This window comes from Aotus nancymaae, unplaced genomic scaffold, assembly GCF_030222135.1.
Source record: "Aotus nancymaae isolate 86718 unplaced genomic scaffold, 86718_ANA_hifiasm-v0.15.2.pri h1tg000058l, whole genome shotgun sequence".
In the NCBI taxonomy this organism is placed as follows: domain Eukaryota; kingdom Metazoa; phylum Chordata; class Mammalia; order Primates; family Aotidae; genus Aotus; species Aotus nancymaae.
In genome coordinates this window covers 11,435,543-11,453,397 of record NW_026988472.1, presented here as the reverse complement: position 1 = coordinate 11,453,397, position 17,855 = coordinate 11,435,543, and the positions used below count along the sequence as shown (strand labels likewise).

Genomic DNA, 17,855 nt, shown 5'->3' with positions numbered 1-17,855 from the left:
ATTATAAAATGGCCCTTTTGTGTTTAATAACGTTTTCCAACTAAATTTCTATTTTGCCAGAAATCGGTATAGCCACTCCAGCTCACTTATGTTACTCTTTGCATGTTAGATATTTTTCCATCATTTTACTTTCAATGTATTTGTAACTTTGAATCTAAAATGTGGCTTTTATAGGTAGCATATCATTGGATCCTGTTTTTATCCTAATCTGACAGTCTCTGCCTTTTGATTAGGGAATTTAGTCCATTTATTTCTAATATAATTATTGGTATGGTTAGATTTACATATGCATTTTGAGATTTGTTTTCCTTAGCTTTCATATCTCTTTTGTTCCTTTTCTTTCCTTTTTGGTTAACTAGATATTTTATTTTTTATTTTGACACAATGTCTTGCTCTGTAGCCCAGGCTAGAGTGCAGTGGCACAATCATGGCTTACTGCAGCCTCCAACTCCTGGGCTCAAGCAATCCTTTTGCCTCAGACTCCGGATTAGCTGGGACTACAGACATGCACCACTACACCTGGCTATTTAATAGATAAAGACTTGGTGTTTATTAAATGCAACATGTGGACAGCCTCAGAGACAGTTTCTAGTGACTGGTATTTTTTTCCTGTGTATGGACCAGAATTTCCTGTGTGTGTGCAGTTTGTTTGTTTTGCACGTCTCATAATTGTTAAAAAGTTGACACTGTAGATAATATATTTTAGTAACTCTGGATTATGATCCCATCCTCCACAGTTATTGTTGCTGTTGTTTTTTTGTTTAGGGACTTGTGGGGACTAATTCTGTAGGGTTTTTCATCCCTCAGTGTGCAGCTACTGATGTCTCTGCTTAGTTTTTAAAGAATTCTTTCCATTTTTATGCCTGGCTTCCTTGGGGTCGCCTGTGCGTCTGTCTGCATAGCTTATTTTTAGACAATGATTGCTCAGAAGTTGTGGTTATACACCGCAAGCCAGTATGGCTTTCACTAAGGGGGTAAATGTGTGAGTTTGAGTACACATATTAAGTCCAGGCTGCTTATAAGTCTGCACTGGCATTCATTTCAGCTTGTATAAGGTCTCACATTCATTATGGGATCTGATATTTTGTGGTCATGCACACAGCCCTCCACATTCTCATGCATATGTGTGAGCTTATCAATTCCCACTATTGCTCTTATTTTCCATATCCCCTTAATTCTTTTGTCTGATCTGCTGCTCACCCAAACAATGTTGCAGCCTTAGGCAGCTATGAGGTTGGCCTTCCCCAATTACTTGCTACCAACATTGCTGTTGTTTTTGACAATACCCCTAGGCATGGAGCTTTTCTCTGGAGTCCAGAGTCAGGTCAGCTCCCTCCATTTACAGTGAGGCTTCCATTCCTCATGGTTACCATGCCCACAGAGCTGTGGATGGGAGCAGCTCCAAGTCTAAATGCCATAGACCCCACTATTTTTATGAAGGTTTGGTAGTTTTTCCATCAATAAACACTTTTCAAATTGACACATGCTTTTGGTGAATTGCCAGTGTTCTAAAATGCTAATTTTTGACCATTTAAAAAAAGTTTTATAGTTGCTTTTGGGGAAGGGGTTTTGATGAGCTCCTCACCCTACCATTCCAGAAGCTCCACCTCTAGACAAGTGATTTTTTTGTTTTTGTTTTTTAGAGACAGGGTCTCACTCTGTCACCCAGGCTAGAGTGCAGTGGTGTGATCACAGCTCAACGCAGCCTCTAGCTCCTGGGCTCAAGCAATCCTCCCAACCCAGTCTTCTGAGTAACTGGGACTACAGGCATGCACCACACCACACCTGGCTAATGTAAAACAATTTTATTTAGAGACAGGGTCTTGCCATGTTGCCCAGGCTGGTCTTGAACTCTTGGCCTCAAGGAGCCATACAATATTTTGACTTTGTCAAAATATTGAGAAAGGGTAGTATTTAAACAAATGGTGTAGAAATATTTGGATATCCATAAGCCAAAATAAAAAAAAAAGAAGAACTTGGATCCGTATTTCAAACCATACAACTCAAAATGGATGCTAGACCTAGATGTAAAACCTAAAACTGTAAAACCTTTAGAAGAAAACACAGGAAAAAAAAATCATTGTAATTTTTGGTTAGGCAAGGATTTCTTAGATACAGCACTCAAAGGACAACCTAGAGGTGAACAAATGGAAAGATTGGAGTTCATCAAAATAAGCAGTTCTGCTCTTCAAAAGACACTGTTGAGAGACTGAAAGGACAATCCAGAGACTGGAAGAAAACCTTTGCAAGGATAATGGACTGATAGTAAAGTATAACTTTACTATCAGTCCATTATATATATGTGTGTGTGTGTGTGTGTGTGTGTGTATTTTTTGAGACAGAGTCTCGCTCTGTCACCAGGCTAGAGCGCAGTGGTCTGATCTTGACTCACTGCAACCTCTGCCTCCCTGGTTCAAGCAATTCTCCTGCGTCAGCCTCCCAAGTAGCTGGGGCTACAGGCGCGTGCTACCACGCCCTGGTAATTTTTGTAATTTTAGTAGAGACGGGGTTTTACCATGTTGGCCAGGATGGTCTCGATCTCCTGACCTCGTGATCCACCCTCCCAAAGTGTTGAGATTACAGGCATGAGCCGCCACGCTGGCCCAGAATATATTTTTTAAACTCTTAGTGCTCAACAATAAGAAAACAAATAACCCAATTGATAATGGGTAAAATATTTGAACAGACACTTCACCAAAGATTCTCAATAAAAGATGATCAATATTATTAATCATTAGGGCAATGTAAATTAATATCACAATATTACTTCACATGTACTAGGATAGGCATAATAAAAAAGACTGATAATAATAAGAGTTCTAAGGATGTGGAGAAACTGGAACCCTCATACATTGATAGTGAGAATGTAAAATGGTGCAGTCATGTGAGGAATAGGCCTGGGTCTCATGTCTCAGCCATCACTCATCTATCCTGGGGAGATACTACAATGGTTTGGAGGACAAGAAAATAAAAACAAAAACTAAAATTGACATATCACTATCTGCCCACCATTAATGGCTATAATAAAAAATATGGAAAATACCAAATGTTGGCAAGTATGTGGAGCACTAGAACTCACATACTGTGTTGGTGGGAGTGTATATTGGTACAACCACTTGAAAACTGGTTTTATAACATATAGCTGAGCATATGGATACACTATGGCCTGGAAGTTCAACTCCTAGGTACATACCTAACAGAAATACATATGTTCAGCAATACACAGCAGCACAATTCCTAATAGCCCAAGCTGCAAACAACCCAAATGTCTACAAACAGTAGAATGGATAAATTATATTGCAGCATATTTACAGAATGGGATACAACATGACAATGAGAATGAATTATCTACAACTATATACAACATACGGATGACTCTCACATACATAATGTGAATGAGAGAAGACAGATGCTGAAGAGTATATCACTCAATTATATGACACATAATTGTTTGGCTCAATTTATGTAAAATACAAAACAGGTGAAATGAATCTATGCTGCGAGAAGCCAGGATAGTGTATACCCTTGGGGCTTGCCTGGAAGGGAAAGTGGGGAAGGCTTCTGGGGTGCTGGTCATGTTCTGTTTCTTGATCTGAGTATGTTCAGTTTTTGAGAATGCATTGAGCTGTATATTTATGATATATGCATTTTCTGTATACATTATAGTTGAATAAAAAGATTTCAAAATAAAATAATAATGCAGTTGCATGCTAGGAAGAGCATTCCTTTTTATGAGTATTGTAAAAAAATGTTTAAGGGAAAATGAGAAAGTGTCCATATATGTGTTAAAAAAGAGCAGTGCTTTTTCTTGAGAAGTCTTCCAGTTATTCAACTATGATAAGCTGTAATTATGTCTTAGAATAACTAATTGCAATGCAACATGACTTTATCCCATAGCAATCTACACAAAACTACCCTTAATGTGCATGTAGGAAATGAATATATCTTAACTAAATAGGAAGAAAAACAAAATATTAGGAAGTGAAACCCAATTTTTCAACCACTCTTTTTCAGACAGGAAACCCAAGGAAAGCAAGGGTGTTGGTGGATGAGCTTGATGATCTAGAGTGCTGTGGATCAGCTCCATTGTTGCAGCGTCAGCTACTGGGGGGTAAGGAATCTATGACCTGCAGCTTATACGAATGACAGCTTTGGGGACACAGGTTAGAAGGCATGCATACCTCTTATAGGGTATGACTCACTTGCTGTCCCAGCAGGGAATTAATAAGGAGACAACCATTACCTTTATATGTCTGTATCATTCAATGACTATATTCCTGTAACATAGGCTAGAGCTAGGTCTAATTTCCCAATTCATAAAGTTATACCTTTAAATTTAAAAATTCTGTTGCACTTAAAAAATATATATGCCATGAGGACTTCCCAAAAGGAAGAGAAAAAACAGTTCTTCATGGGAATCTTTTCTGTGTCTTAAGTGCCAATGATGACAAAGCAGATTATCTCCATTCCCAAGGAGGTTTTCTGCCTTGATGTCAGTGCCCCGCTAGTGTTTGGACGATGAAAACTCTTCTCCCCAGCCTAGACATTTGAAAAAGGTTTTTCCCAGTAGTGAGTACTTTTATGTCCCAGAATATGCTGAACTAATCAGTACTGAATTTAAAAAGTTCTTTATCCAAAAAGTGAAACATAAGAGATGACAAGTCATCTCCTCAGGTCTTAATTCTACTGTTTATAGGAGCTCAAGAGTCCCGGTATGAATAATGTAACCAGACATGACTATTCCTCAAATGCTCTTCCTCTGCATAGAACCGCATATACACTGTGGTGATGCAGGAACTTGTCTTTCCAGTGGACGGAAGGATACTTGGCTCTGTTTGCCTTCAGTTCACTCAAGTCTCAGTCTCTCATATCTATTTCCCCTGCACAACAATTGCAGCATCAGGCCTTCTTCCTCCCTACTATTAGATACCTGATGCATACCAAGTTGTGATTTTCAGGTGAAGACTTTCTCAGTCACTGGCTTTATAGCGTTTTTCTCCACTATGCATTTTCTGGTGTTTAATGAGATTTGATCTGTCAGTAAAGGCCTTCTGACATTCTGTACAAGCATAAGGTTTCTTTCCTGTATGAATGATCTGATGCATACTTAGTGTGGCTTTCTGGATAAAAGCTTTCCCACATTTACTACATTCATAGTGTCTTTCTCCAGTATGAGACTTCTGATGTATATTGAGGCGTGACTTCCATGTGAAGGTTTTTCCACAGTCACTACATTTATAGGGTTTCTCCCTCGTGTGGATTTTCTGGTGCGTTATCAGATTTGACCGGTCAGTGAAGGCCTTTCCACATTCAGCGCATATATTGGGCTTCTCACCTGTGTGGATTTTCTGATGCACACGGAGTTGTGACTTCTTAGTGAAGCATTTCCCACAGTCGCTGCATTCATAAGGCTTCTCTCCAGTGTGGATTCTATGATGTGCAATGAAATGTGATTTCTGGATAAAGGCCTTCCCGCATTCAGGACAAACGTACGGTTTCTCTCCTGTATGGATTCTTTGATGCACACTTAGTGTTGATTTCTGGATAAAGGCTTTCCCACAGTCCTTGCATTCGTAGTGTCTCTCTCCAATATGAGATTTCTGATGTATTTTGAGGCGTGACTTCCATATGAAGGCTTTTCCACAGCCATTGCACTTATAGGGTTTCTCTCCAGTGTGAGTTTTCTGGTGTTTAATGAGATTTGACTGGTCCGTAAAAGCCTTCCCACATTCAGCACACATATAGGGTTTCTCTCCAGTATGAGTTTTCTGATGTGTGGTGAGATTTGTCCTGTGAGTGAAGACCTTTCCACATTCTGTACATATATAGGGTTTCTCTCCAGTGTGAATTCGTTGATGTACATGGAGTTGTGACTTCTTAGTGAAGGATTTCCCACAGTCACTGCACTCATACGGCTTTTCTCCAGTATGAATTCTCTGATGTGTGTTGAAATGTGATTTCTGGATGAAGGCCTTCCCACAGTCAGTGCATACATAAGGTTTCTCTCCTGTGTGGATTCTCTGATGCACCCTGAGTGCTGATTTTCTTGTGAAGGCCTTCCTACATTCATTGCATTCATAGTGTTTCTCTCCAGTATGAGTTTTCTGATGTATACTGAGGTCTGAGTTCTGGGAGAAGCCTTTTCCACATTCACTGCATTTATAAGGTTTTTCTCCTGTATGAATTCTCAAATGTCTAAAGAGGTCTGATCTCTGGAAAAAGGCTTTTCCACATTCACTGCATTTGTAGGGTTTCTGCCCAGTATGAATTTTTTGATGTGTCATGAGGTTTGATTTGAGGGTAAAGACTCTCCCACATTGAGTACACAGATTGGGCTTTTCTCCTGCATAAACACTCGGATGTACGTCAGTCTGGGGTTTCTGGGGGAAAACTCTGTTGCTTTTGTCACATTCACGGACCTTTTCTCCAGCATGAATTCTCTGATGCTCAAACAGATGTGACTTCTGAGTGAAGCCCTTTACACATTCAGTGCACACATACAGCTTCTCCCCAGGATGAATTTTCTGATGGTGGGTGAGAGCTTGTTTGTGGCTGAGATGTTTTTCATAGTGATTATGTTCACAGGAATTTGCTCCTGTCTTAGCATTCTCATTCTTAGTAGAGGAAGGGCTATGGGCGAAATTGTTACCATTTCCAAAAATCTTGCCAAGGTTCTTTGTTGCATTGTTTCTATTATGATTATGTGAGTTTAAAGTCTGCTTCAAACTCTTCCCAATTGTGTCACAGTTATGGAGTCTTTTAATTGAAGGAACAAGTTTGCTAGTCACATGAATTAATTTTTCAGTGTTTTTACGTTCATAGCCCCTCTCCTTAATCAATACTTTCACATGACTTAAAAGGTTATTCTGGTTTTCCTGACATTGCTCTAGCTGGTCATTATCTTGCCACAGTTCTTCTAAAATGGAACACAATGAAGCTTCTCCTATGGGTTGATCAAATCTCTCAAGGAGACCAAATCTCTCACAGTGGAAGAAAATTTCTCCAGGAATTCCCTGTTGTTGTATTTTCCCAATAGACTCACCTAAAAAGAAAAACAAAGACATGAAAACAACACAAAGAACAATTAGCAGAGGCTAGAGGGGACATGTAGTTCAGACAGGATGAACACAGAGAAATGAAAGAGCCCATAGGACAATATAGGACCAATAATGTAGCAACACAACATTCTTATAGAACACTTAATAAAGGCAAAACAACTATATATCATTTAGGATACACAGGAACTGTTACAAGTGCTTGACACATAACAGCTCATTTAATCCTCACTAAATCTTATGAGGTAGCTATGATTATCAATTGTTTTACAATTGAGAAAACAGAGGCACAGAGAAGTCATGCAACTTGCTGAATATCAAATAGCTAAATAAGTGGGAGAGATGGGATTTGAACCCTTGGAGTCTGGCTCCACTATGTAAGATGCCTGGATTGTGAGTAGAGTAAGCAGAAGAAACTGCAGCCTGTGGGGAAGGCTGGCATGGAAGAAATATTTCAGAGTGTATGTTCTTATACATATCAGCTCTACCGCTTTACTAAGCTCTCTGCTTCTTCTTAAACTCTATACCATTATGAGTGGAGCCCTTCAAATTTAATGTTCATTTAAGCATTAAATGTATATGCCTCAAACACCAATTCCTTTTTTTTTTTTTTGAGATGGAATCTCACTCTATCGCCAGGCTGGAGTGCAGTGGTGCAATCTCAGCTCACTGCAACCTCCGCCTCCTGGGGTTCAAGCAATTCCCCTGCCTCAGCCTCCTGAGTAGCTGGGGCTACAGGCATGCACCACCACGCCTGGCTAATTTTCTGTATTTTAGTAGAGATGGAGTTTCACCATGTTGGCCAGGATGGTCTTGATCTCCTGACCTCGTGATCCACCTGCCTCAGCCTCCCAAAGTGCTAGGATTACAGGTGTGAGCCACCGCGCCTGGTCCCAATTCCTTTATATCTATAGACAAACTAGTTGCAACACACCATCCTGACATAGATGAACAGCAAATAGGTATCTGTACTCTAACTCTATAACCAGTTACAAGTTTCTTTTTTTTTTTTAAATGGAGACTCGCTCTGTAGCCCAGGCTGGAGTGCAGTGGTGCAATCTCAGTTCAGTGCAACCTCTACCTCCTAGTTTCAAGTGATTCTACTGCTTCAGCCTCCCGAGTAGCTGGGATTACAGGCATACACCACCACACCCAGCTAATTTTTGTATTTTTAGTAGAGATGGGGTTTCACCATGATGGCCAGGCTGGTCTTGAACTCCTGACCTCAAGTGATCTGCCCACCTTGGTCTCTCAAAGTGCTGGGATTACAGGCATGAGCCACCATGGCGGCCCCAGAAGCAACTTTCTATTGGTTCCAGGAATACATGCTTATAACAAGAAGCGTAAAAGAGGAAAGGGAAAGCTATCCGTGGCAGAATCTGTAGGTCCTCCCCTGACATCTATTCTCCCCTTCTTTCACAGGAATAGAATGTAACTGGGCCTTACATTCACTGGCCTCGCTGTGTTCTCACCAGTGGAATATGAGCAGAAGTTATATGTGTCACTTGCAGGCCAGCCTTAAGACAGTGGGCAAATCTCCTCTATTTCCTCTTCCCTATTCCCACTGGACTCCACAGTGATCCATCATTAACCAGGCAGGTGACAACAATGCCCCAGGAGATGCCAGAGGAGAGACTTAGAACATGGTCCCTGAATGACCTGTCAGGATTAGAGTTGACTTGTTGAACTGGACCCATTCACCTCAGAATTATCATGTAGGGGAAGACATACATCTATATTTAGCTTCTTGTTTTGTTCTTCTGTACATATCTAAAATGTATTGTCTTTCTAAATGTTGGCTCTTATTTTGGTATACCTCTAGGGAGCTTATGTTTGCTAGGAATTTGTAAAGCAGACACTGTACCACTCATATTGATAGTCAGTTTGGCACAGTTTTATAACAGAAAGGACAAATACATAAAAGGTGAGAGTGTTAACATTTCATGTAGTCATCTTCCCACTCCAAATATAATGTATGTTCCTTTGAATTCTTCTGAGCAGACACTCGAAAATTCCATCTGAAAGAGAACAAAATCTCCTCCTCTGACTATATACCCAAATTCAATAAATTTGTTTACTAAATATTTTCTACATGCTCCACTTCAGAAAACTGAAGAATAAGTGTGCTGGTTATCAATGTTTTGCCTCTCAGTTCCAAATTCGCCCTTCCTTGCCTGCTCAACAAAAACGGATCTGGCCCCATTTGCCCTGATGTGATTATTACACATCGTATGCCTGTATCAAAATATCCCATGCAGGCTGGGTGCAGTGGCTCATGCATATAATCTCAGCACTTTGGGAGGCCAAGATGTGTGCATCACTTGAGGCCAGCAGTTTGAGACACGGCAAAACCTTGTCTCTACTAAAGATACAAAAATTAGCTGGGTGTGGTAGCATGCGCTTATAATCCCAGCACTTTGGGAGGCGGAGGTGGATGGATCACCTGAGGTCAGGAGTTCAAGACCAGCCTGGCCAATATGGCAAAACCCCGTCTCTACTAAAAATACAAAAATTAGCCAGGCGTGGTGGCATGTACCTGTAGTCCCAGCTACTTGGGAGGCTGAAGCAGGAGAATTGCTTGAACCCGGGAGGCGGAGGTTGCAGTGAGCCAAGATCATGCCACTGCACTCCAGCCTAGGTGACAGAGCGAGACGCTTGTCTCAAAAACAAAAACAAAACCCCCCAAATATCCCATGTACCCCATAAGTATATATACTTATGTACCCATAAAAATTAAAAACTTAAAAAGTGGATCTCGATCTCTTTAAATAATTTTTTTCTTCTGCCAGCTAGCATGATAATAAACTTTGTCAGTGTAAGATGCTAGAGAGACACTGCAGGAGGAGGGAGATTTGCTTCCTGGTTCTAGGGGGCTCACTCAGCAGGCTCATCCAGCAGGGACAGCCTGTCTAGAACCAGGCTCATTTAGTGTGGGCATCTTTGCCAACATCTGGCTCCTGATGCACATGTAGTGTCCCCAGTGCCCAGGTCTTGCAGTCTTCTCTAGAGCTCAGCTCCTGCAGCTCATATGGCTTCCCAAGCACCCAGTTCCTGCAGGCTCCCACAGTGCTGTACAGTCAGCAGCACCCAACACCCCCAGGTTTACTCTCAGACGATTTGCAGTGGAATAGCTCCAGTGAGTCACCTCCACATGAACAGCTTTCTCTAGAATCCTAGAGGGCAGGTTTCCAGCAAGTTCCACTGGCACAGCACCATAGCAAGTATTCTACCTGCCTCAAGCCATGGTTGTGCCCTCCCTACAAGGTCTGAATCTCATCCCCGGGAAGTAGGGAGCCTCTTCCTTGGGTGCTTGCTCACAACCCTAGTGCTTTCTGTCTGCTAGTCCTTTATTCTTCAGAGTTTCCTTTTTTACTAGCAAATCCCTCATTATTCCAGTCCCATGGCTCACTGCAACCTCCACCTCCCGGGTTCAAGCGATTCTCCTGCTTCAGCCACCTGAGCAGCTGGGATTACAGTTGTGTGCCACCACACCCAGCTAATTTTTGTATTTTTAGTAGAGATGGGGTTTGACCATGTTGGCCAGGCTGGTCTTGAAGTCTTGACCTCATGTGATCCACCTGCCTTGGCCTCCCAAAGTGCTGGGATTACAGGTGTGAGCCACCACACTCAGCTGCAAAGAATCTTTATGTTAACCATTCTCTGTTCAAATTAGTCTGTGGTTTTTCCCTCAGTAAGACCCTGAGTTATACGTTAAAAAATAGGCTCTTCATATATACATATTTCAAAACATCATGTTGTACATGATAAATACATTGAATTCTTATTTGTCAAATTAATGGATTTTTCTGTAAAAATAAATAGGCTCTTTTTTCTTAATTTTTTTTTTTTTTGAAATAGAGATGGCATCTTTCTGTGTTGCCCAGGCTGGTCTTGAACTCCCGGCCTCAAGTGATCCTCCCACCTCAGCCTCCCAAAGTTCTGGGTTTACAAGCATGAGCTACCACACTCAGCCTGAAACAGGCTCTTATTTCTGGAGACTTTCTGAAAGCATAGAGGCAAAAGCCTCAGTCTGTGATTTTTTTCAGAATTCTTGTGGGGCAGAGGATGAGAAAAAGGAAACAGCCATATAGGCTGGAATAATTAAGAGCTATTTTGTGAGACAGGTGAGAACTGATCACAAGGTAGAAAATATCTCATCTGAGTAGACAGAACACAGAACAAACAGATTCAGGGAGGACTATCAGATATGGTCGACATTAAGAAAACATTAAAAATGGAGTTGAGCAGAGGTTATGGAAAATATACAGATATGACTTGAACTGGAAATATATGACCATGTTGTTTGTCTCCTTGAAAGAAGAGTTTAATTGTCAAATACTAGGTAATGGAGAACAATTGTAGGGTTGTTTCATAATTCTCTATTTCAAGAGAAATAGAATGTTTTAGGTGAAGATATCTGTCATTAGCATTTAATATGAACTAGTAAAAAGACAGGAATCAGCAAATCAAAACAGGAATAGAATAATTATAATTCAGGCAGAAGAAAATACGGAGCTGGCTGGGCGCAGTGGGTCACACCTATAATCCCAGCACTTTGGGAGGCCGAAGCAGGCAGATCACTTGAGGTCAGGAGATCGAGACCAGCCTGAGCAACATGGTGAAACCCCCATCTCTACTAAATATACAAGAATTAGCAGGGCATGGTGGTGCACATCTGTAATCTCAGCTACTCAGGAGGCTGAAGCAGGAGAATCACTTGAACCAGGAGGCGTAGGCTGCAGTGAGCTGAGATCTCTCCACTGCACTCCGGCCTGGGTGGCAGAGGAAGACTCTTTCTCAAAAAACAAAAAAACAAAAAACTGAACAGGAGAAAAGGTCCCTAGGAGAACCTCACTTATGGGGAAAATGAGGATGAGAAGGCTGAAAAAAGGGCAAATAATAAATGAGATGCAGATCAGTAAGAAACAGACAATTGAGGAGGCACAATTGAAATCAGGGAAACATTATGAACAAGGTAATTCATAGGAGGGAAGCTCAAAGAGATATCAGGTAAATCATGAAATGTTCAAATTAAAAATGAGATACCTTACTGTTGTATCATGAGGTTAAAAAAAAAATGAGATATTCCTTTACACTCACTGTTGACCAAAAAATGAGAAACTCTGGTACTACTAATTGTTAGCAGAGACAATGGGAAAGCATGAACCCTTGTACAGTGCAGCTAATCTGAGAATAATATGCTGGTACTCAGTCCAATTCTGGATGAGATACCCCATGATTAGGCAAATTCTCTCTTCTCTACACATCCCTGAGAAATTCTCATACCCTGTAAGGAAACATTTATGTAGAAGTTGATTGCAGAACTGTTTATATTAGATGGGACTTGGAAACAATGCTCAGCGTCCATGACTAGGTGAGTGGTTAAGTATGATGCGGTGCTGGGGACATTGTGAAATACTATGCAGCACTTTGAAGAACAAAGCCAGATGAACACACTAAAATATGGAGAGACCATAGGAATGAGTGAATAAAAAGGAACAGAACTGAGAAACATAGTACAATATGTTTTATATATACTAAAAACACATACTCATAAACCAATACTTTAGGCTTTAAGAGAATATCACACAAATTCAAGGTTTAAACACATTAGTCCAGTTGCCCATGGGAGGAAGCATAAACAATGGTTATGGAGAACTGGAATAAAAGAAAAGACCTATAATCCAAGCACTCTGGGAGGCCGAGTCAGGCAGATCAGTTGAGCCCAGGAGTTCGAGACCAGCCTGGTCAACATGGTGAAATCCCGTCTCTACTAAAAATACGAAAATTAGCTAGGCATGGTGGCATGTGCTTGTAGTCCCCACTACTTGGGAGGCTGAGGTGGAGGATCACTTGAACCTGGGAGGTGGAGGTTACATTGAGCCGAGATCATGTCACTGCACTCCAGCCTGGGCAATACAAATTTTAAAACACCTGGATGTATAAGAAAAGACTAAGATGGGGGGCAGGGGAAGAGTAGGAAGAATAAAAAGTTCCTAGATAAGACAGGGTGGTATGTGATCCAGAGTACAGAGACTAGAGACAGCTCTCTTGCCAAAAGGCCAAACAAAGAAGACAATAATGTGGCAAGGGTCACACATGGAAATGGCATTTAGGTATCTGAGGGCTACTGTCGACTATCTCTAATTGACTCCAAAAGTTTAGAACTTTCAAGATGGGTTGTCTTCAGAGTGTTTCAAAGGCATTGGGTTCTCCTAGGAAAAGTGAGACTGACTTCCATGTCCCCATCTGCCTGGGTTATGCTCACTCACCTGAATAGCTCTGATGTGGGGCTTCCCCCTCCAGTGTCCATGGCCCCTCTCCTTGCTCCAACTTGAAGGTGGCCTCTGACTTGGGAACTTGGTACCCTGTTAACAGGACATGATACAGGATTGGGTTCAGCTGATTGGGTTTCAGGGGTCTTTCAGTGACACTTTTCCTTGCTGTTCAGAAAAGTAAACACATTTCACTGGGAACAGAGTAACAATCACAGAGGTGAAAAGGAACTGAATCCCAGACAAATCCAGGATGGCACCATCACATAGTTTAGATGTCGGGCAGCACTCAGCAGCCGAGAATGGAAATACCCTCACACACTGGGGCCCCTCGCAGATGCATGGGGCGGCCGTGCTTACCCACTGAGAGCAGGTGGCTGTAGTTCTCTAGTGTCACATCCCAGTACAGGCGTCTCTGAGCAGGGTCCAAGTGCTGCCACTCCTCCTTGCTGAAGTCCACAGTCACATCCTCAAATGACACTGAAATCTGTAACGACACAATCCTGTTCAAGGCAGCATGGTCAGCACTGGGGGATGGAAGAAGGTAGATACCAAGTTGTTTTTAATGCTTTTTACCATAATGTATCATGTAGGGTTTTCACAAAGTACCTAGTTTTATATTGTATTTTGTGAGAGGAAAAAGTTTATTAAAAATTTAATAAAATATAACTTAAAGACTTGGATAACCAACAGAAGAAGACATCAAGGAAGCTTTAGGAATTTGGAAGAAAAGTATGGACTTTTCTTAGAGACAGTGCGGCAAGAGTTATCTAGAAGGGAGAAGCATGAGGAAAACTGTGGAGAAAGGAAAATAGAAAAATACATGGTGGGTTCTGGGAACTCCAAGTAGTTCCATATAAAGAAAAGGAATCTGTGTAGTATATTGAGAAGGTGGCTATGAGGAAAATCCAGTAGAGATTGTGTGATTTCAAACAGTATTCAAGATGCATAGGACTGGACGTGCTGGCTCACTCCTGTAGTCCCAGTACTTTGGGAGGCCAAGGTGGATGGATCACCCGAGGTCAGGAATTCGAGACCAGCCTGACTAATATGGTGAAGCCCTGTCTCTACTAAAAATAAAAGTTAGCTGGGCACGGTGGCATGTGCCTGTAATCTCAGCTACTCAAGAGGCTGAGACAGGAGAACTGCTTGAACCCAGGAGGCAGAGCATTGCAGTGTACCAAGATTGCGCCACTGCACTCCAGCCTGGGTGATAGAGTGAGACTCTGTCTCAAAAAAAGATACATCACAAGGAATGTTTGAAATGGGTGAGTCCAGATCAGTTTGGAGATGCACTACAGAGTTTATATGAGAGAATAAGACAATCTGGACTTAAGGTAGTACTTGTCATGGGCAAGTAAAACAAGGTGTTGGCCGGGGGGGGCGGTGTCTCACGCCTGTAATCCCAGCACTTTGGGAGTTCGAGGCAGGCAGATCACCTGAGGTCAAGAGTTTGAGACCAGCCTGGTCAACATGGCGAAACCTCCATCTCTACCAAAAATACAAAAATTAGCCGGGCATGGCGGGCCCCTGTATCCCAGGTACTCGGGAGGCTGAGCCAGGAGAACTGCTTGAACTCAGGTTGCGGAGGTTGCAGTGAGCTGAGATCGCACCACTGCACTCCAGCCTGGGTGATAGAGTGAGACTCCATCTCAAAAACAACAAACAAACAAAAAGAAGGTGTTGATACTGTGTTTTACAGAGGCAGAATTATGGGGGTGAGAAAAATAAAGAATTCTAGGGCAATTATCAGTTATCACTTTTATACAACCATGCAGACCGTGGTGCTATATACTGAGAGGGGCTAGTAGATTAAGAAGGGAGTGGGGAAGAGAATAAAACATAATGTTACATTTTGTCCATGTTGAAATTAAGGTGGTAAAACATGCAGGGAGTTATACAATAGGTTGTTGGACTAGGATAGAGGTAAGATTTGTGAGTTCTCATATAGAGCTGCAAAACAGATGAGACGGCCCAGGAAGGGCACACGGATAGAGAAGATACAGAAACCATCTCTTACAGACCATCTCTAAACGAAGTGTATTTAAGTCAGAAATCAGTAATAAGAGGAAACTTTTCAGAAATCATCATTTTAAAGTTTAAAACTACAGTTCAAAATAACTGATCATCTAAGAAGATACACTAAACAATGTAATCAGTATGTGTAAGAATTTATAGGATTAAGAAATGGCCGGGCGCGGTGGCTCAAGCCTGTAATCCCAGCACTTTGGGAGGCCGAGGCGGGTGGATCACGAGGTCAAGAGATTGAGACCATCCTGGTCAACATGGTGAAACCCTATCTCTACTAATACAAAAAATTAGCTGGGCATGGTGGCGCGTGCCTGTAATCCCAGCTACTCAGGAGGCTGAGGCAGGAGAATTGCCTGAACCCAGGAGGCGGAGGTTGTGGTGAGCCGAGATTGTGCCATTGCACTCCAGCCTGGGTAACAAGAGCGAAACTCCGTCTCAAAAAAAAAAAAAAAAAAAAAAGAAACGGTAACTAAAGTGGAAATTAGGGTCTTCAGTGCTCATATTACAAAAGAATAAAGTTCAAAATTCCATGTATTAAGCATCAAAATAAAGACATTATAAAAATAAAACAGAGGCCGGGCACAGTGGCTCACGCCTGTAATCCCAGCACTTTGGTAGGCCGAGGTGGGTGAATCATGAGGTCAGGAGTTCGAGATCATCCTGACCAACATCCTGATGGGTGTAGAGACCCCTGTATCTACTAAAAATACAAAAATTAGCTGGGTATAAGGGTACATGCCTGTAATCTCAGCTACTCAGGAGGCTGAAGCAGGAGAATTGCTTGAACCCGGGAGACACAGGTTGCAGTGAGCTGAGATTGCACCACTGCACTCCAGCCTGCATGACAGAGCAAGACTCTGTCCCCCAAAAAAAAAAAAAAATAGAGTGAAGCCCAAGAAAAAAGTCTTTAAAAAGAAGAAATCAATAAATTCAATGCCATCCCAATTAAAATCACAACAGGATTTTTGTAAAATCTGACAAACCAATTCTAAAATTTCTGTGGAAGTAGCGCAAATGGCCAGGAATAGCCAAGACACTTTTTTATTAAAAAATTATTTTTTATCTTGTTTTCAGAGACATGGTCTCACTTTGTCACCCAGGCTAGGGTGCAGTGGTGTGATCGCAGCTCACTACAGCCTCAACCACAGGCATATGCCACCATATCTGGCTTTGTTTTTTTTATTTTGTAGAGACAGGGTCTCCCTATGTTGCCTAGGCTGGTCTAGAACTCCTGGCCTCAAGTGATCCTCCCACCTCAGCCTCCTAATGCACTGGGATTGCAGGCATGAGCCACTGCGCCTGGCCTGCCAAAATGCTCTTGAATAGTAAAAGCAATGTGGGAGGACATGCTTTACAAGATCTCAAGACTTAGAAAGCAATGGAAATTTAAGATATTGTTGTCCTGGTGCTAGGATACACAAATAATCCATTGCAACAGAATACAGAGTACAGGCTGGGTATGGTGGCTCATGCCTGTAATCCCAGCACTTTGGGAGGCCAAGGCAGGTAGATCACCTGAGGTCAGGAGTTCATGACCAGCCTGGCCAACATGGCAAAATCCGGTCTCTACTAAAAATACAAAAATTAGCTGGGCGTGGTGGCACGTGACTGTAGTCCCAGCTACTTGGGCGGCTGAGGCAGGAGGATAGCTAGAACCCAGGAGGCAGAGGTTGCAGTTAGCTGAGACCGGGTCACTGCACTCCAGCTTGAGTGACAGAGTAAAACTCCATCTCCAAAAAAAAAAAAGAGTGGAGAGTACAGACACAGACCCACATATACAGTCATCTGATTTATGCCAAAGGTATCCAGGCAGATAGTGAGGAAAATTATTTTTAACAAATGTTGCCAGGGCCCAGGTGCAGAGGCTCACACCTGTAACCCCAGCACTTTGGGAGGCTGAGGTAGGTGGATCGCTTGAGCTCAGGAGTTTGAGACCAGCCTGGACAACATGGCAAAACTCCATCTCTATAAAACACACAAAAATTCAGCCAGACATGGTTGCATGTGCCTGTAGTCCCAGCTACTCAGGAGGCTGAGGTGGGAGAATCACTTGAGCCCAGGAAGCTGAGGCTGCAGTGAGCCGTGATTGTGCCATTGCACTCCACCCTGGGTGACAGAGCAAGACCCTATTTCAAAAAAAAAAAAAAAAGAAAAGAAGAAAAGGTGCCAGGGCAGTTGTGTACAGAAAAGAATAAAATAAAATCTGAGCTCTACTTCATATCACATGCCAAAACAACAACAAATCTCTTGAACCCGGGAGGCAGAAGTTGCAGTGAGTTGAGATCACGCTATTGCACTCCAGCCTGGGCAACAAGAGTTTGAGACTCCGTCTAAAAAAAAAAAAAATCAATTTTCAAGGCCAGGTATGGTGGCTCATGTCTGTAATCCCAGCACTTTGGGAGGCTGAGGCAGGAGGATTGCTAGAGTCCAGGTTTGAAAGCAGCCTGGGCAACATGGCAAGACCCTGTCTCTACAAAAAAAATAAAACATATAG

General features: G+C 42.1%; 1 protein-coding gene across 7 annotated transcripts in view; it reads right to left on the bottom strand.

Annotated features, from left to right (window-relative positions):
- Positions 1–2,218: 2,218 nt before the first annotated feature.
- The window catches only part of ZNF41 (zinc finger protein 41), a 46,168-nt gene continuing 30,531 nt past the window's right edge, over positions 2,219–17,855 (bottom strand). For 5 of the 7 annotated variants that reach the window (XM_021666286.2, XM_021666287.2, XM_021666285.2 and 2 more), the window contains exons 3-5: positions 13,691–13,833; positions 13,328–13,423; positions 2,219–7,042 (exon numbers count right to left, since the gene is read on the bottom strand). In XM_021666286.2, the coding sequence (XP_021521961.1) occupies positions 4,971–7,042; positions 13,328–13,423; positions 13,691–13,833 (2,311 nt within the window). In that variant the 3' untranslated portion in view covers positions 2,219–4,970. The remainder of the gene's footprint in view (positions 7,043–13,327; positions 13,424–13,690; positions 13,834–17,855) is intronic. The other 2 variants (XM_021666288.2, XM_021666289.2) reach the window with 1 other exon arrangement.